Source organism: Anoplopoma fimbria, chromosome 7 (assembly GCF_027596085.1).
Source record: "Anoplopoma fimbria isolate UVic2021 breed Golden Eagle Sablefish chromosome 7, Afim_UVic_2022, whole genome shotgun sequence".
NCBI classification, from domain to species: Eukaryota; Metazoa; Chordata; class Actinopteri; order Perciformes; family Anoplopomatidae; genus Anoplopoma; species Anoplopoma fimbria.
In genome coordinates, this window is record NC_072455.1 from 2157850 (window position 1) to 2182350 (window position 24501).

At 35.3% G+C, this 24501-nt stretch overlaps 1 protein-coding gene across 1 annotated transcript in view; it reads left to right on the forward strand.

Annotated features, from left to right (window-relative positions):
* The first annotated feature begins 156 nt into the window (after window positions 1-156).
* The window catches only part of stk26 (serine/threonine protein kinase 26), a 27981-nt gene continuing 3636 nt past the window's right edge, over window positions 157-24501 (forward strand). The window contains exons 1-9 of the mRNA XM_054601631.1: window positions 157-436; window positions 14807-14875; window positions 15119-15280; window positions 16237-16293; window positions 16502-16610; window positions 18403-18560; window positions 22599-22784; window positions 23812-23954; window positions 24071-24170. Of these exons, the coding sequence (XP_054457606.1) occupies window positions 416-436; window positions 14807-14875; window positions 15119-15280; window positions 16237-16293; window positions 16502-16610; window positions 18403-18560; window positions 22599-22784; window positions 23812-23954; window positions 24071-24170 (1005 nt within the window). The 5' untranslated portion in view covers window positions 157-415. The remainder of the gene's footprint in view (window positions 437-14806; window positions 14876-15118; window positions 15281-16236; window positions 16294-16501; window positions 16611-18402; window positions 18561-22598; window positions 22785-23811; window positions 23955-24070; window positions 24171-24501) is intronic.

Consider the following 24501-nt stretch of genomic DNA (forward strand, 5'->3'; position numbering starts at 1 on the left):
GGCAGTAGTCTTCCTCGGGTATAAAGCTGACATCTTCTGCTTTTTCTCGCCCCTCCCTTGAAGTAGGCAGTAACCAGCTCGTCACCCTCCTCGTTTGCTCAACACTTCTTCTTTTTTTTTTTTTTTTTAACCAGTGTGTGTGTGTGTGTATGTGTGTGTGTGTGTGTGAGTTGCTGCAGACTCACTGTTTTGTACATTTCTTTTTTCCTCTACTACAAAAAAAAAAAAACAACACACACACACAGAGCACCCTTTTTATTTTGCATTTATTCACAGGATCTATTTCTTGGTCGAAGTTGAAACTTTGGAGTTTATTTTTCTGTGTTTGCTCCTCGAAAAGAAAAAGAAAAAGAGTCTAGAAGAAGCAAACGACCAAACCTGGAGGAGGAACAGGGCGTTGATTCTCAGAAGAGCCATGGAGGTCCCTGGTATGCAGGTGAGCAGAGGCTTTCAACGACCTGTTTAGAAACACTGTAGCGTCGCACATGAAGGCCGTATCAGTGGAGACTTTGTTTCAATGTGCGAGGATCTCAGTGCACTACAGGAAGCTTTGAGCTGCTTCAGAGATCCGTTCTGAGTGTGAAGAAAAGTCACCGTGATGTTGTTCAGGAGGCTCATTATGTAACATGTGGCACTGCAGACTGAGTTTATAGGCAATTTATGGTGTACTAATACTCCTTAAGGTACTTCAAATGTGACTTTAGTGCCACAAACTGAGTTTATAGTGACATTATGGTGTTAGTATCTCTTTAAATGTCTCTGTTTATAGTAACATTATGGTGTTAATATCCTAAAAGATGTTACTTCAAATGTGACTTTAGTACTCCAAACTCAGTTTATAGTGACATTATGGTGTTAGTATCTCTTTAAATGCCTCTATAATACTCACAAAGTTACTTGAAATACTGACTTAGTACTCCAAACTGAGTTTATAGTAAAGTTATGGTGTTGATACCTCTTTAAATGTCTCTATAATACTCCTAAAGTTACTTCAAATGTGACTTTAGTGCCACAAACTCAGTTTATAGTGACATTATGGTGTTAGTATCTCTTTAAATGTCTCTATAATACTCATAAAGCTACTTCAAATGTGACTTTAGTGCCACAAACTGAGTTTATAGTGACATTATGGTGTTAATATCTCTTTAAATGTCTCTATAATACTCCTAAAGTTACTTCAAATGTGACTTTAGTGCCACAAACTGAGTTTATAGTGACATTATGGTGTTAGTATCTCTTTAAATGTCTCTGTAATACTCATAAAGCTACTTGAAATACTACTCTAGTACTCCAAACTGAGTTTATAGTGAAGTTATGGACTTGATATCTCTTAAAATGTCTCTATAATACTCCTAAAGTTACTTCAAATGTGACTTGAGTACTACAAACTGAGTTTATAGTAAAGTTATGGTGTTGATACCTCTTTAAATGTCTCTGTAATACTCATAAAGCTACTTCAAACATGACTTAAGTACTCTGAACTAAGTTTATAGTGAAGTTATGGACTTGATATCTCTTAAAATGTCTCTGTAATACTCCTAAAGTTACTTCAAATGTGACTTTAGTGCCACAAACTCAGTTTATAGTGACATTATTGTGTTGATACCTCTTTAAATGTCTCTGTAATACTCATAAAGCTACTTCAAACATGACTTAAGTACTCTGAACTAAGTTTATAGTGAAGTTATGGACTTGATATCTCTTAAAATGTCTCTATAATACTCCTAAAGTTACTTCAAATGTGACTTTAGTACTACAAACTGAGTTTATAGTGACATTATGGACTTGATATCTCTTAAAATGTCTCTGTAATACTCCTAAAGTTACTTCAAATGTGACTTTAGTGCTACAAACTGAGTTTATGTTAACATTATGGTGTTAGTATCTCTTTAAATGTCTCTATAATACTCATAAAGCTACTTCAAATGTGACTTTAGTACTACAAACTGAGTTTATAGTAAAGTTATGGTGTTAATATCTGTAAAGATGTATCTGTAATACTCCTAAAGTTACTTCAAATGTGACTTTAGTACTACACACTGAGTTTATAGTAACATTATGGGGTAATATCCTAAAATATGTCTCTATAATACTCCTAAAGTCACTTCAAATGTGACTTTAGTACTCCAAACTCAGTTTATAGTGACATTATTGCGTTGATACCTCTTTAAATGTATCTTTAATACTCCTTAAGTTACTTCAAATGTGACGTTAGCACTCAAATGAGTTCATAGTAACATTATGGAGTTAATATCTTTTAAGATGTATCTACAATACTCATAATGTTAGTTAAAATGTGACTTTAGTACTCCAAACTGAGTTTATATTACCTTTACGATGTTAATATCCCTAAAGATGACCCTCTAATACTCCTAAAATTACTTCAAATATAACTATAGTACTACAAACTGAGTTTATAGTGACATTTAAAGTATATATCTCTTGTAATACTGGAGAAAAGTCACTGTAATTGCTGCTTTAGAAGCTCATTTTGTAGCATGTGGCGCTCCATATTGAGTATAGGCAAATTATAGTGTACTAATACTCCTAAAGCTACTTTAAATGTGACGTTAGTGCTCTAAACTCAGTGTATAGTGACCTAATAGTGTAAATTCTCCCTCTAGTATTCAAATAGTGCCTAACAATGTAGTTTTGCTTCTCCATACTGACTTCTTATTGACTTTCTGGTGTTTATATCTCTCAAAATGTCTTTGAATAATAGTCCTATAGTGACTAATAATGTGACTTTATGGTCTTATATCTCTTAAAATATTAATATTTGCTTATTATGTACCTATGGAACCCCATTCTGACATTATGGTGACACTTTTTGGCACTAATATATTCATAAAAATGACTTTTGGGTTTGATTGTATCCCTGTTATAGTCACATGTATATTTCCACAGTGACTCATTGTCATATTTATAGCTCAGTATCTTTATCAGCTTTTATGAGTTATTATTGGGCTGCTCCCAGACGATACTGTGAGATACTCCTTTAGTGACCCATATCATTATTTAATATCTTATTTTAGACTTTTATATATTGGTTTAACATTGGACATGTCACACTTGTTATTGCGAAGGTGAATCAGTATTTCCGCCATGTTGTTTTTTTTTTTTTTTTCGCCACCTAAACGAGGCGTTCAGGGTGAGTTATTGCTCTCCGTTCGGCCTCCTGTTTGGCCGGCTCTCAGGTGTGTCTACCTGTGGGACTGGCTGTGTGTGCACTCGCTCTGCCGGCTCTGTGCGTCCCGGGTGGGCGTGGCGGTGGCTTGTTAAATCCACACACACACACACACACACACACACACACACACACACACACACACACACACACACACACACACACACACACACAGCTGACACACCTGACACCAAGGTAGCAGCTGCTGCGACAGAAAATATACACATATATCTTTTGTACCTGCCAAGAAGACGGATGATGTGTTGTGTAATGCTGACTGAAATCGATTGAGTGACAGTAATAGTTTAATGTTTATTATATATATATATTTTTTTAATGGCTACTAGTGAGGTTTATTTTATACCATTATAAATCAAATACCTAACTGATATTTTCAGTTATTTAGCTGTTGCTCTAAGTATTTTGTGATATTGGTGACAAGGGGTGCCTGCAAAAAAACAACTAAGTATCTTAAAAGACAATATGCACCTAGCCACAGCCTGTTAAACTCTGCCGCCATCTATAAAGAGATATCAGCAGCTGTACCACCAGACTACAGTGTTCTTTTTGTGGTTTTCTGATGTACCAAATGGGAACTACAAACTGCATTTCATTTCACAACCCTGTTGTACAAGTAACCTTGTACATTTTGAAACGTTAACCACTTTTTCTGGTAACTTCAAGCTGCTAAATTATATATAAACAAAGGATAAACTGACTACATATAATATCAAAAAGGGGGTTTCTCTTATTGTGACAAACCCACAGAGAATAATCACGCATAGTTGCTTCAGCTTTACAGAGCGTTTTAGTGTCTTTTGGCTCATTGTTTTGGTTTGACGGAAAGCCAGTTTTATCATTTTATTAGCAACAAACAGCAGACATACAAAGTTAGCAACTAGCTGGTGAACAAAGTGGAGCATTTAGCAGCTAAGGAGACTCAATGTTTTTCTCAAAAGACCAAAAAGTACAGTGAATATTGCACTTGCATATGAAAATGTCATGTCATTATTAGGGCCGCCACTTCTTAATCAGTTAGTCGTCCAATTTTGGCCCAGAAGTATATAAAGGAACATTTTAAAATGGCTTTTATATACTTCTGGGTAGCTTAACCTATAATAATACATTATAATGTGTTGTTTTTTTTACATTTTGTTTAAAAATCTAAATCTGCAAAGTAATACAAGCTGTCAGACAAACGAAGTGGAGTAAAAAGTGCAATATTTCCCCAATATTGTCGTAGAGCAGAATTATTAAGTAGAATAAAATGGAAATACTCAAGTAGAGTTACTTTTCACAACTTTTAACATTAATGCAGTCATGAAAATAATCCTGGTGTCAGCCTTTAATGTTGTTTATAAGAGTAAATTCATACTTTGTAGAGTTACAGTCAACTGTCTTCATGTCTTGTGTCACTTAGTTATATTGTTTTAGACATTTGGCTTAACTCAGTTTCATAAAGGGACAGAAAAGGTCATTGAGAGATTCATAAGCCCTTTGTTTGGACATCACAATTGTACTTAGGACATTTGAACGGCTCCGTTTTTTCTGTTTCTTACTAATGGTTGACGCTGTGCTGTTGTGAAACCCAAACATTTCAGAACATGTTTAAGAAACCATCGACAATACCAGACAGCTGACGTTTTTATGTGGGTTCTATCCCTATTTTTCTAAAGAAGAAATGAGCCTGATGTAATTTCCAAACCATGCCGTCATCATGACTCTGATATTTACAATCCCTCTACAGTCTGTCCAGAATAATACGTTTATTGTTTCACATTTGCTGCCTCGGGCTTATGTCTTCCTATCAGATCTTTCAGGGTTTCCCACAGTGTAATTAAAATGGAGGCGGACTGCCTATCCTGAAATACAGACCGCCTCTGCCAGCGCCAGAGGAAATTATTACACTTTAATGAGCATTAACCCTTAAGAGGAAAAACGGAAGAGATGCTAAATTACACAAACAAAAGGCCAAATATTTAATGGGCGTTGCAGTTGTTTAGTCTTCTAGCATCTACATTGATCACATGACGAGATATGTGAGATATTGTCTAATTCGGCCTCATGTTGGGATGAAAGTAAAGCTTGTTGTAAGAAGTTGTAAACATCTGCAAGATATTTTCCCCAAGGGTAACCCTATCTTTGATAATCAACTATAAAATATTATTGCGCCAAAGACTGTGCAACTTAAATATCTCCATAGGGCCCCAAAAACCAAGAACTTGTCAGGTTCTACTGTTTTCTTTTTTTTACTGCTTCACATTTGCTGGTTGAAGCGTTGCTAAATATGAGGATTTGCTGTTGTTTTATGATTTATATCATTGTAAAAGGATAAATATCTTTCGGTTTAGGACTGTTCCCATCAGCTTGGGCTCTGGGAAGTTGCAATTAGCACTTTTAGCCATGCTAGCAGCCCGGATAGCAGTGTCAGGCTGTTTGTTGGTTCAGTCTTTGGTCTAGTCTGAAATTTCCAAACACCTGTTGAAATATAAAAACATTCATTGTCCCCAGAGGATGTATCCCACTAACTTTGGTTGAGCCTTTGACTTTTCATCTAGCGCTAACATGAGGTTGACATTTGTGTTTTTCACTGGATGGATTGTCATGACATTTGGTTCAGACATTCTTGTTCCCCTCGAAACAAATCGTAATAACTTTCCTGAACTTTTTCACTTTGCTTCACCTGCTCAACATTAGCATGCTAGCATAGCCAGTTTTTGTTTGTTAGCATGATGACGTCATTACTTAATTGAGAGCATCTCTGTGTCCACGTTCAGCCTCACAACCTTGCTGTAGACTTTTTGTCTTGTTTCCTTTTTTTCTGACATTTTCTAGATAATGCAACAGATGAATCAATGTGGAATGATTTGTTACTTGCAGCCCTGGAAATGTGTATCTGTGTTTCCATTCAATTGTCAAGCAATGTCAGACCTTTTGAAAAAATATCAGAATTAGTCACGTTTCCATCAACTATTTTGGTTTTGGAGCCACTGAACTCAAAATAGTTTGATCAGAAGTTGGAGCTGTAGGCCTGTTGCTAGGCTACAGCCTCAATCCTTGTTTGCTTCCTGTCAACTGATGTCATTCACATGCACTTAAACAGGAAATAATCTGGGACACATGGCATGTTTTCATTCACAACTGTGAAATGTTGTCATGCAGTCTGTTTCCGTTCCAGTCTATTATATCTTTATATAAGATAATGTGATCGAGCTTTGCCGATGGACGTTGGGACACTAAGGAGTGCTCGTTGACTCTGTGTTCTCTACAGCTGATATGACTTTTATTACTTAATGGATTGCCAATGTGCTGGTTTATGGGAAACTCTTATAGATTCCACCTGGTCAGGCACACAGGAATATGTTTTTATTGGTGCTTATCATGTAATTGTTAGTTTTATTTGTGGAATCTTGGGTGTCACTGAAGAGTTTTAGTGACCTGTGACAGCCTGAATGCTATTTTAAGTTTGTTGTTTCCTCTTGGTCAGGAGAAAAGATAGTCATTTGTCTCTGGTTTTGATTTTAGAATATTATGGATGTTTCATTTTTATTGGCGGAAGGTGAGAAGCTGATACCTGAAAGTACCCGCACAAGGTAGCCCCGCCCTAAAGCATCCCCTGCTTTATGGTCTGTTTGACTCTAAATGGAGCATCATTTACTAAATGAACATCATGCTGTATTGAAGAAGACTTGAAACTAGAGATTGAGACCATAAACTCATGTTTACAATGTTTACTGAGGGAATAAATCAAGAGAGAAGTAGAGTCATTTTCTCATAGACTTCTATACAACCAGAGGAGTCGCCCCCTGATGGACAGGAGAGAGAATGCAGCTTTAAGACACTTGAACTTTGGCTTCCCTTTTCTCTGTCAGCACTGTTGCCACGTTGTGAGCCAGTAGAGGCAATAAAAAACTCTAGAAATCCAGAATATTGCACTTTGCAAGTTTCAAATTAGTGATAGTCTATAAAAATATCTTCAGCACAGCAGAGGATCTTTTTGAGCAACACAGAACTTCAGAGTTCTCTTCTGACGCCTCTTAATGTAGTAAAACAGAAAATACTAGACGTCCTGTTTACCTGGTAAACCTCAACTCCTGCAGGGCATTCTTTCTTTATTGTGAGCGAACATTTCCCGCCCTCTGGTGTTAAACTTCCTGTTGAAAATCAGTCTGCGGCTCCGACGTGAACAGGTTGTTTGCAGACATTTCACGGAAGCCATCTGCAGGTGTGTCGACAGAGACGTCTCTGATCAAACAACCTGGGAGTGTCGTCTTCTTCTTCTTCTTCTTCTTCTTCTTCTTCTTCTTCTGCTACGTCATGACATAATTACCTGCTCGACCAGACTGACGCTTTAGAAGAGACTCCACTTGTGTTTCTGGGCGAGAAAGTAATCAGCTGCTTCTTTGGTATTGGCTTTGGGTGGTGAGTCAGTTTTTCTGTGAATCATAGCAGAACCTCTTTGTATCTGGTTTGTTTACGTTCACATTTTCCTTCACCAGAGCTCACAGGTTGAACTGAGTTTCAATAACATGTCACAACACAGAAGAAATAAGTTTGAGATTGAGTCATAAAAGTCCTCAGGTTCAGTCATGATCACAGTTCTCAACATGTTTGATTTCTAACAAATTTCCAGAGGAATGTGTCAACTTAAATTGTTTAAGTTACAGCTGAAACGATTAGTTGAAGTCTCGACGTACATGTCGAAAAACTTTATGGTATATTTGACTCTAAATGGAGCATCATTTACTAAATGAACATCATGCTGTATTGAAGAAGACTTGAAACTAGAGATTGAGACCATAAACTCATGTTTACAATGTTTACTGAGGGAATAAATCAAGAGAGAAGTAGAGTCATTTTCTCATAGACTTCTATACAACCAGAGGAGTCGCCCCCTGATGGACAGGAGAGAGAATGCAGGTTTAAGACAGTTAAGTTAACAAGATCATAGTTTGGCCTTTCATGTGTCATCTGGAAATACATTAAGGCCACTTGATGGTTAATCAGCAACCATTTTGATAATTAATTGTAATTTTTCAAGCAAAACTACCAAACACATCCTAGATCCAGCTTCTTTATTGTGCTAGTTTGCTGTTTTTTACAATGTAATTTAGTGCTTTTGTCTAGAAATGCACAGATTTCTTTGGCCAAATCCAAAGTTTTGCCATTTTCTTTATTTCTAGGAACTATAATTGGTAAACACTCTGGTAAACACAAGATTTAAAGTGGTGCTTTTGTTGTTCAAGAATTTCTTTGCTGGAGGACATCCCTCATTTAAATAATCATTATTTTAGACTAAGTTAATTTGTCATTTAGAAAGCTCTTCTGTGGCTGCTTGTGTTTGGACAACATTTTAATTATTTGAATGGTACAAAAACCAACTAACTCTTGGCAAGAAAGCCAATAAGCATATATTAAACTATTCCTTTAGCATTTGACAACTTTGGCTTCTCTTATTGCTGTAAACATTTAAGAGATGGTTTTGGTTACGCATCATTTAACCTCTAATTGGAATGAGTGTAAAAACATTAGTGTTTTGCAAGAGCTCTCATGTGGAATGAGTCAACAGATCATGTCATGTTTTCGACTGTAAAACGAAACAGGAAATGTTTGAAGAGCGGTGAGACTTTCACATGATGCGACTCTGCAAAGGTCATTTTCTGAGAATGCTGTGTTTGTACTTCCTCCTCCAGCAGCTGTGACCTTTTGACCTCTTAATACACACACTGAGCTCTCTTTTTTTTTGTGGGTTGGACATTTGGACACCACTTGTTAGTAAAAACATGGATCCCTCTCTCTCTCTCTCTCTCTCTCTCTCTCTCTCTCTCTCTCTCTCTCTCACACTTATTCACACAGAGTTTCCACAGCCACGTCCAAGTTTTCCCTGAATGCAGCTTAATGTTTGCATGTTCCCTTCACTGACCCGTAAAACTCAACTCTACTTCTCTTTTTCTATTTGTGTAGCTTCGACCTGAAGCTACCTTTTATCACCGGTGTTTCCCTTATTTGCATTTTACCTTGTCCACCTTGTCCCACTGCTCTTCTGTCATATTTTAAATCTTCTAATTGCATTTCAACTCAGCCTTAAATCATATAAAATATTCTGTAATCTATGTACTTTACTAAGAAGGTAGTACATACGAGACGAAGATGTATGTGTTTATTTTTGCCATTTAGCTAAGTAACATCTTTCAAATGAAGAGCAGCGGCTTAAAATAGTTTGGAAAACTTACCAGACGGAAAACTGTCCTACTTATAATTAATTCATTACTTAGTTGAGATATTTCTACTTGATTCTGTAGCCCGTGTAGCTTTAAAGCATGGTTGAATTAGCACGCTAGCTAGCCTCCAGTGGACAACATGCTTTATGCAAGCTAACAAGCAGGCAGCTGGCTTGTTATTTAGCTTGCAAATTCTAACATGATTTAAATGCAAGCTAGCTAGGTAACCAGCGGACATCTGGCTATTTAGCTGGCTTGCTAATTCCACCATGCTTTATGCTACACTGGTAACAGCAAATGCTGTTTTTTTTTTATACCAGGCAAGGACATTTTTATTTATATACCACATTTTTAGCAAAAAGGCAATCCAAAGCACTTTATGTAAAACATTCAAAAAGAAACACGTTCATGTTAAAAACTGTCAATTTTAAAAACTGTAATTTAAGAGCAAATAGAAAAGAAAAGAAAAACAAGCATTAATAGAATAAGAAATGATTTTAATAAAAGGCAGCGGCAAACAGAAAAGTCTTCAGCCTCGTTTTCAAAGAGTATGCTCCAGATATATGGAGCATAAAAACCGAAAGCTGCTTCTACATGTTTAGTTTTGACTCTGTGGACAGAAAACAGACCTGAAGCAGATTTCACTGCTTTGTAAACAAACAGAAATCTGGTCAGATGATCATTGAAAACAGTTTAATGTCCGTTCTACTCCTAATCTGTTTCTAGTGGAAATATTCAGACAATATACATGTTTACTTTATAATTATTTGGAGGTTTTCTGGTTTGACAGAAAAGTTTTTGACCACCTTTACTGTGTTTTATATCCAGTAATCCTGCTGGCTGGTTAGTTATCATTCAGCTTATTCAGGTAAATGGATTCACAGTGAAAACGAACCAAAACAACAAACTTCCTCCTTCTCGTCTTATCGTTAGATATTTAATCACTTTCTGGGAGATTTACGGTTTAAGGATTTATCAGAGTGAGCAACGTGATCCAAACACTTTCTTGACATTGTGGCTTTTGGTTAAACATTAACGAGAAGCAGCTTTTTTTAAATCTGGAAAGTAGGTTTGTGTATTTCACCTTGAATGCCTGTAACTCATAAGCTAAACTTAAAACTCTCAGACTGCGTGTCTAACAGTCGTTTTACTGATTATATGAACTGCAGTGAAACATTGACTATAATGTTTTTATGTGAAAGATGCTCCTCGAGTGTAGAAATGCAGAATTTATCTACAAAACAGGTCTGTAATGATTGAGCCAGCGTTGAATGTTTAACTTCGGTCTCTGTTGTTTTTTCACCTCGCTGAGACAGAAAGGTCAAAGGGTAACCTCTCTGCTTAATATAATCCCTCTTGAATGTGCTCTCTGTTATTTCACGTTTGTGGCTTTTAGTATTTATAGTCTTAATACTTTCACAAGCAAAATATTCCTGATATTGGAAGTATTTTGGTTCAGAAAGTTTTGCAGATTCAGTTGCATCAATATTGCATATATATGAAAGCACTTCTTAGCATGTATTCTGTGAACTCATATTGGAAATGTTTAGCTTGTATTCACTTTAAAACTCTAAAAGGGTTAAAGTTGTAAGACAAAAACACCAGACGACACCTTGGTAGATACCTGTCAATCACAGTAGCCCCGCCCCTAAAGCATCCCCTGCTTTATGGTCTGTTTGACTCTAAATGGAGCATCATTTACTAAATGAACATCATGCTGTATTGAAGAAGACTTGAAACTAGAGATTGAGACCATAAACTCATGTTTACAATGTTTACTGAGGGAATAAATCAAGAGAGAAGTAGAGTCATTTTCTCATAGACTTCTATACAACCAGAGGAGTCGCCCCCTGGTGGACAGGAGAGAGAATGCAGCTTTAAGACACTTCAGATTAACATCAACATGTTAGCGTTGTCATTGTGAGCGTGTTAGCATGCTGACTTTGATTCTCTTCAGCAGTCGATTTGTCATTACACATTTTCTAATTATTGACTTGATGTTAATGTTTTAAACTTCCTTGACAAATAAAGAGAAGTCCATCTTCACTCTGTGTTTCAATGCAAATGAATGGTTAAACCAAAGAGACCTGCATTCAAAATCACAGCTTAGAGGACTTTGCATTGAACCTCAATAACCTAAAGTTAGAAAAGCTGTCTCTAAAATTTAGAAAATGCTTTTTGTTTCTCTTTAATGCCAGAATTCCTGAATTTAATCTAAATTGGTTTATTTATACAACTTTATTGTTCAACTGTTTGTTTTGGGACATTCAACATTTGAGGACTTCTTTTGTTACATGATAAAAAAATATGTATGTGTAGAAAAACATGTTTATACTTGTAGTAGTAGAGTATAAGTATTGTTTAGGTGTTCTTAAACAGGCCTTTTTATGAGAGAAAATTGAATTATTGTTTGCTTTTGATATCTATAAAGGGGACTCGGGACAACACGACATAATAATAATAATAATTGATAGAAGTTTAGTTAGTTTAATAATTGCCGTGAGAGTCCGTAGTCCGCTGGGGAATCCCCACCGCTGCTTATCAAATTATTACGTCATAATTGATATCTAAACGAACGATTACTTTACTTCCTTATTGCCTTCAAGGTGATTCATGCAGCGTGCGGTCACCTTTTCCCTGGACGACAAACACAAAGAAGGAATTAAAGGATGTAATGTCTGAAAGATAGGGAACAAAATACAGATGTTGAATCATTATGAAAACATAAAGCCATGCCACAAATGAATGTTCTTCCTAGAATTTCTTAATATAATTTTTCCTATTAGGTCATAACCTTCCTTTCTGTCTACGAACAACAAACATCCAACGCTTCTGACTGTTCAACCGAGACGCTAACACACATTACAGATTGTTTATTTTTGTATTTTGAGTGAAATCAAAATGTTATTTTTGACCCTGGAATTGTTCTTTTGAGGGTTTTTGATGTTTTTTATAAATGATGTTGAAACTGTTTCATCTCAGCTAAATCTTTGTGAAACTAAAAGCACATTTAAACCCTTTTAAACTGTATTTTCTTCAGTTGCATATCATGATTAAGGCTGTTAATATGTTGTGTTTTGTCACAATCAGGCTTTTATCTTATTGCATTGTGAGTTAACCGTCTTCTATCATTTTTTTATTCTTCCCTCTTTGCTTCTCCGTCTCTCTACACCGAGCTAAAAGTATCACCAGACAGTAACCACTGTGTTTGCTGACAGGGTGTGGCAACGTTGTGGGCAGTGTGTGTGTGTGCGTGTGTGTGTGTGTGTGTGTGTGTGTGTGTGTGTGTGTGTGTGTGTGTGTGTGTGTGTGTGTGCGTGTGTTCCTTTTTTTAGTTCAGAGAGAGGAAACTCAACCAACATCATAGGAATCTCATATGCCTCTCTGTGGGTGTGTTTATTAAATGTTCATCCAAAGAATTCTTTGAGTTTAAGAGTAAAAAAATATAAGTGTGTGTCATAAAATCAGATGTTTACGTTTCCAAAAACCTGGCGAATAGAATGCGACAATCTTAATTCATTATAAATACAAAGCACATCCATGTAGGCACTCTTAAGGGATACTTGCAAAAGATTTTGGTTATAACGAATAGTAGGAAAATATCTGGTTTTACAAATATATGGTTGTTCCACCTGACATTTTTTTAGCCGTTTGTTAAAAATACTGTTAAAATTAAATTTAACCACTTTGAAAAGTTATTTGACTTGTTTAAACACATTGTTTTACACACAAAAGATGCATTGCATTCAATTTGAAAGGCCTTTTTAGAAGCCTTATTTGTCATTGACCCATATGTATCCTATCACTGTTTTGAGCCTCTCCCCTCCTCTCTGTGTTCAGCAGCCTGAAGTTCAGTCAAATTTTCACAGAATTGTTGTCACGTGACTGTTGGTCTCAGAGGAATCAGTCATGGCTTCATAGTTGCACTGAGGAGCTCAGAATTTAAAGTATTTTACAGAATCTGGTTAAAGCAAACGGTTTATTAGTGACAATTATTTAAATGAGACATGTAGAATAAAATCATTTGGATGAAAAATCCCAATTTAAAGCTTTGTTTTGGTTGTTTTTTGTTACGGAAGCGTTCGTCACACATGATGTGTTCAAGGACCGTCGGTGATGATGATGATGATGATGATGAGAGTATTTAAAGCTTCCGGTTCTGATAAACGATGTAGTTTTGGTGGTTGGTTCCAAAAAATCACTACTGGGGGAAACGGAAACATGAAGACACCAAACACATTCATGCTCCCCAGAGGAAGAACCATTCTCATCTGAATGATCTTGTGACATTTCCTCTGGCGCCAGAACAAATCACAAAATGTCAAATTTCAAACCTCGCAGTAGTTCCTCTTTTGATGTCAGTGCAATGTTTTTTTCTTTTTTTTTTTTTAAACGACAGGAAACAAGAAATTCACTTTTTACGACGTTTATTCCTTTTAAGAGTTTTAAACCACAGAGGTAACGTTTAGGAAACGAATGTAAGTCTGTGTGTGTGTGTGTGTGTGTGTGTGTGTGTGTGTGTGTGTGTGTGTGTGTGTGTGTGTGTGTGTGTGTGTGTGTGTGTGTGTGTGTGTGTGTGTGTGTGTGTGTGTGTGTGTGTGTGTGTGTGTGTGTGTGTGTGTGTGTGTGTGTGTGTGTGTGTGTGTGTGGTTCCTGTTATCTTTAACTGTCATGCCTGCTTCCTTCTGTGTTTTTTTGTATGTGTGAGAAAGGAAATAAGTGTCAAAGTGGAAAGTGATGGAAACAAAACCTTATTATTATTATTATATTTTTGGACTTTGCATTAGAAATCATATTTTTATTAATATTTTACATAATTTACTCGCTGCATTCTTTATGTTTATGTTATGTAAACTTTAGATAAATGTTTTTTAATTATTTTATTATTGTGTGACTATAAACTATTATTAATATCTGCTTTCCTTTGTCCCTCCTCTACCCTTGTTTTCTCTCTTCTTCCTCTTTTCTTCTCTCCTTGTCTCCTCTGATCTCTCCTCATTTACTCTTATTCCTCTCCTCTCCTTTTTCCTTTTTTTCTCCTTTTACTCTTCCCCTTGTCTCTTTTACTCTCCTCTCATTTTCTCCTTTCTTCTTTTACTCTTCTCACCTTGTCTCTCCTCTTTTATTCTCCTCTCCTTGTCTCCTCTCCTCTTCTTTGTTCCTCTCTCCTTGTCTCCTCTCCTTGTTCCTCTCTCCTTGTCTCCTCTCTCTTGTTCCTCTCTCCTTGTCTCCTCTCCTCTTTTATTCTCTCTCTTTGTCTCCTCTCCTTGTTCCTCTCTCCTTGTCTCCTCTCCTCTCCTTGTTCCTCTCTCCTTGTCTCCTCTCCTCTTTTATTCTCCTCTCTTTGTCTCCTCTCCTTGTTCCTCTCTCCTTGTCTCCTCTCCTCTTCCTCTCTCAGAGTTCTCAGATTGATCCGGAGGAGTTGTTCACCAAATTAGATCGCATTGGAAAGGGATCTTTTGGAGAGGTGTGTGTTTATCCTGATTAATTCATTAATTGGTTGGTTAATTGATTATGTGTTAAATGTATTACTGTATTTAATTATTTACTGTATTTCCTAAATATTTTAATACATTTTTTTTTTTATCATCTCCTTCTGCTTATCCTTTTTGACCATCTTTAATTTAAATTTGGATTCTTTTTTACACATTTTCTTTCCTTTCTCCTCCTCCTCCTCCTCCTCCTCCTCCTCCTCCTCTTCCTCCTGCAGGTGTTCAAAGGCATCGATAATCGCACTCAGAGCGTCGTCGCCATAAAGACGATCGACCTGGAGGAGGCGGAGGACGAGATCGAGGACATCCAGCAGGAGATCACCGTTCTCAGTCAGTGCGACAGTCCGTACATCACCAAGTACTTCGGATCGTATCTGAAGGTACGAAAGAGTTTCACGTCTTCGTTACGTCAAAACTGAACGCTTTACGGCACAAACAGGAACATTTTTTGGTAATAAAAGAAGGTTAAAGAGGCAGTAAAAGTAGTATTGTCTCAGTGTAAAAATACTCTGTTGCAAGTAAAAGTATTAGAGTCAAAATTCACTTAAAGCACCAAAAGTAAAAGTACTCATAATGCAGAATTATATATATTTTATTACTGCTTTATAGTTGTTAATGTATTCATAACTTTAATGTTGCAGCAGGTATAAAAAGGAGCTAATTTTAATTACTTTGCTAATCAATAAAGTCTCACTAATATATAATAATTATATTTTTGTGATTCATCTTAATTTGGAAAGTAATTTAAATAGTCAGAACTGCAGAGGAGTAAAAGGTACAATAATTGTCTTGAAATGTAGTGGAGTTGAAGTATTAAGTGGCAAGTAGAGTAGAAGTACCTCAAAATTGTACTTGAGTAAATGTACTGTTTTACTTTCCATCAATAGTCAGCCTCCAGCATCCTCTGATTGGTTTTTCGGTCATTAAATCAAAGTTAATAACATTTAATCTGAAAGATAGTTATTAAGGGGTTTATTTATTTAGCACCATTAAAAAGTGCAAAAAAGTGCTTTAACAGACAAAGTAATAAATATAAGTAATATAAATAACAATAAAAGGCAATATAACATCATTATAAGAGCAAAACAAATACGAAGGTAAAATTTAAATACTTGTAAAACAGTAAATTAAATACGATCAAATAAATAAGATTAAAAAGAATATATATATATAAATTAAAATAAAAATAAATAAGATAAAATACATATATATAAACAAATAAAAATGAATAAAATTAATAATCTGAAAGATATTTATTAAGGTTTGAAGTGTACGTGCAGAATAATCTGATTAATTGATTATTTGTTAATCCATTTGTAATTTCTCTTCCTTTCAGGGCAGTAAACTATGGATCATTATGGAGTATCTGGGAGGAGGTTCAGCGCTCGACTTGGTGAGTTATTGAATAATATTAAATAATAATGATGACTAATAATGACGGTGACTCAAGTTGTCTTAACTTGAATGAAACTGAACAGGGTGTGTTTGAGTTCCTCAGTCATGTTAAGTGAGTGTTTTATGTGTGTGTCATGTGTGTGTGTGGCGTGTGTGTGTGTCGTGTGTGTGTGTGTGTGTGTGTGTGTGTGTGTGTGTGTGTGTAGCTCCGGGCGGGTCCGTTCGACGAGTCCCAGATCGCCACCATGCTGAAGGAGATCCTGAAGGGTCTCGACTACCTTCACTCTGAGAAGAAGATCCACAGAGACATCAAAGGTGAGGAGATGGAATCGCCATAGACGTCTAGTGATTTAATATGACGTAGGGACACATTTAAAAAAGTAAAATGTAAAAATAAGGTCAGATTTATTGATTTAAAGTGGGGGAAATTTAGAAGAAAAAAATCTGCAGAAATCGGACGAATAATGAAGTATTTCAATACTGACTTCATTCTACTTCATAAACTTCAATACTTCATTTTAATAATAATAATAATAATGAAGTATTGAACAATAATGAAGTATTGTATAGTGTAAAATAAAGTAGACCGTGAATATGTACCAGCATTTGGCAGAAAAAAAAACCCCAGAAATATATACAGATAAAAATAGAGTAAGGAAAAATAAATGAATAATGACGCATTCATAAAAAATAATATAAGAGTAGAATACAATATAGAAAACTATACAAAAAGTATTTGGAGAAAATAATTACAAGATAAAGTATCAGTGGTGTGAAAAAAAATAATTACAAATTTTCATAAAGTATAGTATCAAGATGTGGTGTGATTAAGTATATATATATATATATATATATATATATAGTATAATACAGCCATATAACTTAGCATAGAATATGATAGAATGTCAAATATTATATGGTGTATATAGGTATAATATAGTAAAGTGTATTAAAATACATAATGGATATTAGGTATAATATATGGAACAGTATATATAAATACTGGTCTGAACGGTGTTGTAGTTTGTGATTTCTGCTGTTGTTATTGTTGCCTTTTAGTATCTGGTATGACACTACACTTCCCATAATGCATCTGTCATTAGACCTTCCCTGACTTTAAAACACTGACGTTTTGTTGGAAAAAAATTACACTTTTAGTAGTTTTCTCAGACTTTAAAGCTACAAAAGACAATACACAACTACTTTAACAAGCTGTGCAGTACTTCCTGTGACTTGTAGTTTTACTTTTAACTTGTACATTTTGTGTACAACGCTTGTTCGTACTCTGAGCCTATTTTTAGACCAGAAAGTAGATCCAGACTGTAGAAGTTCACACATTAAAAGACTCTGTTTGTAAGAAGATTCTGACATTTCCGCCCCCTGGTGGTTGAATAAAAAACAAATGTGCAAAAAGTGACCTATTTCACAGGGATTGTATCAGTATACTAGAACACTTTACATACAGGATTTAAAACAAAAAAAAGTCTCACTCTGAAATCGAAGTTTACATGCTTTATTTAGATAAACAGATATTAGCTCTTGTTTAAAAAACGAGTGTCTAATAATCATTTTATTTATTTAGCACCATTAAAACAGTTTACAAAGTGCTTTTACAGAAAGCAAAAGCAATATATAAATAACAATAAAAGGCAATATAACAACATTATCAGAGCAAAAAAAATCTTAAGGTAAAATTCAAATATTTATAAAACAGTAAAATAAATAAGATTAAATAAATAAGATTAAAAAAAAATATATATATATATATAATAAACTAATAAAATAAAAAATAAGATAAAATGTATATAAACAAATAAAATTGTTAAAAAAATGAGATAAAAATCTATAAACAAATACAAATGTATAAAATAAATAAGATAAAATGTATATTAACAAATAAAAAAATATTTTTAAAAATGAGATAAAAATATATATAAACAAATACAAATTAATAAAATAAAAATAAATAAGATGAAACCGAGTGTTTAATAACTGTATGACACTTTACACAATATATAAAATAAACATGCCTAAAACAAACTGGCACATGAAACAAGCCTTTACTTTTAACCAAAGCCCTTCATATAATTCTGTTAATCCTGCGTAGCTGCCAACGTGCTGCTGTCGGAGCACGGCCAGGTGAAGCTGGCGGACTTCGGGGTGGCCGGTCAGCTGACGGACACGCAGATCAAGAGGGAGACCTTCGTCGGGACGCCATTCTGGATGGCGCCCGAGGTCATCCAGCAGTCGGCCTACGACTCCAAGGTAAGACCAACCGTTAATGTCAAACCTAAAGGTGTTTTGAGCTCATTCTAATGGTTTTATATCCTGCTGGGAAGCTTTAGAATGCCCCACCAGGATCAATAAAGTCTTATCTTTTATCTGCAACATTACTTCCTTAATGTAGTAATTGATTATAATTTTGTTTAATTAATTATTAATCTGAATAAAGTAAAGTTACTGACGCTGACAGAAACATGTACTGGAGTAAAAACAACTATACTTCCTTTTTGACTGTACTTTAAAGTAGAGTAAAATGGAAAATACTCAAGTACTCAAAGCAGTACTTGGTTACCTTCCATGTGTGTTTGTTTTTATAATATTCTTTGTGCGGTTCATTCGTGTTTCACTTCTTTTCTGCTCGTCATTAAAAAGCTCATCTGGCTTCAATCTGAACTTTATATCCTTTAAGGCCGTCACACCGTGCGCCACGTTTTGCATGTTGCCGTAGCAACGTGGTTTTATTATGTTGTGTCTGGCTTTGAGGTCGTTTGCATTGTTTCTACTGTGTTTTATTTGCATTTAATATAATTTACCAGTGTTGACCTGTCTGGACTTCTTAGACAAGAATAAGAAAAGAATGTAGCCGTTATTTGATGTCTTATGCAACTTAAATCACATTTATGCCTTTAAACAAATCTGTTATAATAAACATTAAAGAGTTCTCCTAATTCAAATCCATCCTCGCAATGCTTTTACTTTGAAGGGGGATTCCCTCGTCCATAAATAAATCCCAATACGCCGCTTTAAGCCCTCCATTCATCGCTGCACCTGCTGCTCTCAAACACACAAACAAAAGTAACCTGGCTGATTTAAACAGTTTGATGTGATACCAAAGAACAAAACAAACATGAACTTACGGTGACGTCTCCTGACCTGCTTTCTCTCTCTTTGTTTGCGTCAATACAAGTTTGTGGTTTGGCGTGTTATGGAAATAAGGTGGATCCATTAGGGTGTGTGTACTCTGTGGTTTCATTCATGTCTTTGTGTTTAAATGGGACTATTTTTATATATATAAATATATATATATATATATACGTGTGTGTGTATTGTGTCTGAAACATGAGATTTTATATCAAAAAGTTGCTTTCATCCTCCAAAACTAATTGTTATTCTTTGTAATTAATGCGTCATGTTGTTTTTGGTGTCACAGGGATAAAAATAAGCTCAAACAGAGTCTGTCGTCGACATTTTCCATTTTTTTTGTAACAAATTCTTTAGTTTATGCTATTTAGAGATGTGCTGTTAGGTTTTCATAATCAAATAATTTATGAAATGGCAAAAAAATTAAAATAATTGCGCATGAAAAGTGAATTCTAAAGGAAAAGTATGAGCTTTAATTCATGCTTTTATTTTGTAGTAATTAGCTTTTTTTTTTAACACAATGACTTGTGAATGTGAAATCTTATATTTATAAACATATATATTTTCTTTATATATTTATATTTTATATATGTTTTTTATTTATATATATATATATTTTATATATTTTTTGTATATATATATATATTATATTTTTGGTCTATATATTATTATTTATATTATTATTATTATTTATATATATATATATATATATATAGATCTCAAAGAGAACAAAACAAGATGGAGAAACAAATTAAAATGTCTGGTCTGTCGTTATCATTATCCATTTATTGTGGTAATTAATTGTTTTGTTTCATTATTCAGAGATGTTTTGATATTCACATAATTCATGAAATGGCAAAAAGTGAAAATAATTAGCAATGAAAAGTGAATTACAAAGGAAAAGCTTTTATTTTGTAGTAGTTACTGTTTTTTTATCACAATGACTTCTTTGTGAAATCTTACTTAAATTTGTGGAAGTTGTTTTTCTGTCTTCTGTAAGGGGAAGGAAGTCAAAGTGTGACCTGATGAAACACTGAAGACGGTTTGCAGACGTCGCTAACGGTTATTTAAGCGACAAAAAACCAATAAACCGATAAACCTTAAAGGACAGTTTGTGTTCACCGCAACCACGTGACGTGTTTCCCCAAATAAAGCCGATTAACTTCATCTCACTTCATTTTTCTATGAAACACGGTGGGGGATTTTGAAGGAAAAAATAAAGGGAGGAAATGTTCAAGTGTATTAATAAAGAAATGGAGAAAAAAAAATTATATTCTAATTATGAACTATATTTGTTTAGCAAGTTTTGTGATGTTTCATTGTGTCATGTGTTTGGCGGTGTGTGTGTGTGTGTGTGTGTTGTGTGTGTGTGTGTGTGTGTGTGTGTGTTGTGTGTGTGTTGTGTGTGTGTGTGTGTGTGTGTGTGTTTGTTGTGTGTGTGTGTGTGTGTTGTGTTTGTGTGTGTGTGTGCGTGTGTGCGTGTGTGTGTTGTCTCTTTCTTCGTGCTGCCATATGTTCAGTGTGTCCCAGTAATGGAGCCGCAGCGTTAACAGTCAAACAGTCACCAAGCTTCCTGTTGTAATGTGACCCTGAACAGCTACTAGTGTGTGTGTGTGTGTTTACGACAGTTGTCTCACCTGGGCCGCCACATGGTCATTGGAGCAAGTTGAAACTGACATTCAACCTGTGTGCGTGTGTGTGTTTATGTGTGTGTGTGTGTGACATATGGTTAGTGGCTGACACGACCGAAAACTCAGCCTCACAACTTTCATCCACAAACCATCTGTGTGTGTTTGTTTGCCTTCAACTGTCTCACTACTTAGGAATAAACTACAACTTGTAACCAAATAGTTCAAAAGTTAGTGTATTAATAAAGAAATGGAAAAAATATATATATTCTGGTTCCAACTTCTCTCATGTTGTTATATAATTATGAACTGGATATATTTGGGTTTTCCGAAGATGTTTCATTGTACGACAGTCAACAGTCCGTGTACGACATTTGGCGGTTTACGTCAGTTGATGGTTTATGTTGATGGTTTACTTACAGTTGATGGTTTCGGCAGTTGATGGTTTACGACAGTTGATGGTTTACGATTGGTTTAGTTGATGGTTTACGGCAGTTGACGGTTTACGGCAGTTGACGGTTTACGACAGTTGACAGTTGATGGTTTACGGCAGTTGATGGTTTATGGCAGTTGATGGTTTATAGTTGGCGGTTTACGACAGTTGACGGTTTACGACAGTTGATGGTTTACGACATTTGGCAGTTGATGGTTTAGTTGATGGTTTACGATGGTTTAGTTGACGGTTTACGACAGTTGACGGTTTACGACAGTTGGCGGTTTACGACAGTTGATGGTTTACGACATTTGGCGGTTTACGGCAGTTGATGGTTTACGGCAGTTGATGGTTTATGGCAGTTGATGGTTTACGGCAGTTGATGGTTTACGACATTTGGCGGTTTACGACATTTGACGGTTTACGGCAGTTGATGGTTTATGGCAGTTGATGGTTTATGGCAGTTGATGGTTTATGGCAGTTGATGGTTTACGACAGTTGACGGTTTACGACAGTTGACGGTTTACGACAGTTGGCGGTTTACGACAGTTGACGGTTTACGACAGTTGACGGTTTACGACAGTTGATTGGTTTTGACGGTTTGACAGTTTTTGGGCAGTTGATGGTTTACGACAGTTGGCGGTTTACGACAGTTGGCGGTTTACGGCATTTGATGGTTTACGACAGTTGACGGTTTACGGCAGTTGATGGTTTAATTGATGGTTTACGGCAGTTGATGTTTACCCCCTGCAGTTTAAAGTTGATGACCAGTTGATGGTTTAGGTTGATGGTTTACGACATTTGGTTTTGTTTTATCTTGTTTTTGATGGTTTTATTATAAACTCAATATATCTTTGAGTTTTAGGCTATTGATCACAAAAATAAGCACCTTGAAGATGTTTCATTGCATTTTTTACAATTTTATTTGACATTTTACACAATAAACAGATCGCTTTATCGCAAAAAAAAAACCAGAGCCTGTCTTTTAATTTAAATGACGTAACATATGACCGAGCTTCTCTCTGATATTATACAGAATATTAAAGGCCACTTTACACCAGAAGAATAACAGTGTGTGTTTGTGTTCTGTCTCTCCAGGCCGATATCTGGTCGTTGGGCATCACGGCCATCGAGCTCGCCAAAGGAGAACCTCCAAACTCCGACATGCATCCGATGAGAGTTCTGTTCCACATCCCCAAGTCTCCTCCTCCGACGCTGAGCGGAGATTTCTCCAAGAGCTTCAAGGAGTTCACCGAGGCGTGCCTCAACAAGGACCCCACCTTCGTAAGAAACGCAAACAACAACAGCTACTTAGAGGGATTAAGATGTATTTTAAGTTATTTATTATTGGATACATTTCCTCCTCAGAGTCCTGTAGAAAGGATGTTTTTAAATGTGCTTTTTCCCATATTTAAATCTTAATTGTGACACTTTTCCAACCAAAATACATTTGTTTTATACAGTTTTTTATATTCTTTTAAGTGTCATTTTTAGGTCTTTAACTCCAGTATTTCCATTTGCTGCTACTTTACACTGTTACTTTACACTACAAAACCAGCTATAAAACACGTTTATAAAAGAGTAAATCAGTATGTTTTCTAACTTTTTTGACTTTGAATAAACTAGTTTTGAATTTGTCATGTTTTAGATCCACAAAAAAACATTTATTTATTGATGATTCGGGATTAACAAAATAATAATTAAAAAATATAATCCGTTAAGGGTGCAAGTATTTTTACTTAGAGTACATTTTTCTGATAATACTTCTATACTTTTATGTTAGGAGGGTATTTAATGCAGGACTTTTACTTGTATTTATATTTTGATATTTGTATGTTTGCATAGATAAATTATCTGAATACTTTTCCACCACTGGTTTGACACTTTACACACTTTTACAGGCAACAAAATGTTAATTGTTCAAAAACGTTACAGTTCTTAAATGTTAAATTCAGGTGAAAACAAATAGATAAAACTAAATGCCAACTACCAACATCTTGTCATCATACAGGAAGTATAAGAATGAGATTTTGATTCATCTATGTACAAGAAAATACAGATTTTATTCATGATTCATTTGTCATTTTTTTTTCTAGTTTGAATAGTTTTTGTTCGTCATTTATTCTACTGAAATTTGAGTAAAATCAGTGTTTTTATGTCCTATTCTGTGTGATTGAAGGTGTATTCTGCTGCCCCCTGGTGGTCAAACAGCTCATCTCCTCTAAATACGAACCATATCAAACTCTTTCTTTCTTCATATTTCTCTCACTAAAAATACATGTAGTGATTTATTTCTTTTCTCCTCCTGCAGCGTCCAACAGCCAAAGAGCTCCTCAAACACAAGTTCATCGTCAAACACTGTAAGAAGACGTCCTACCTCAGCGAGCTGATCGACAGGTACAGGAGGTGGAAGGAGGAGGGGCACAGCGGCAGCAGCTCCGACGACTCGGACGGGTCAGTTCACCTCCACATGTTGATTTCTGTGTTTGTTTTTTCAGCAGGAAGCTCGGATCTGTTTTCATTTCTTTAAAACCGATCTGAGAGTGTGTTTTCTTATGTGTGTGTATTAGTGAGTCCAGTAATAAAGAGAACAGCGACTCACCTGAGTGGTCCTTCACCACCGTCCGTAAGAAGAAGCCAACGGAGGGAAGGAAGGTCCTCAATGGAACGGTCAGGACCAATAATACTATGGTTTTAATACGATATATATGTATATATATATATTATTTGTGTGTGTGTGTGTATGTGGTTTATTTTGAAGGTTTACTTTCATTACTTACTTGCATATATATATATATATATATATATATATGTGTATATATATATATATATTATATATTATATATATATAGGTGTGTACATTTATTTATATGTACATGTAGGTTTATATACTTGTATTTATATACGTGAACATGTATATATATATATATTTATATACGTGAGCATGTGTATATATAATATATATTTATATCGAATACATGTTTATATAATGTATCTATAA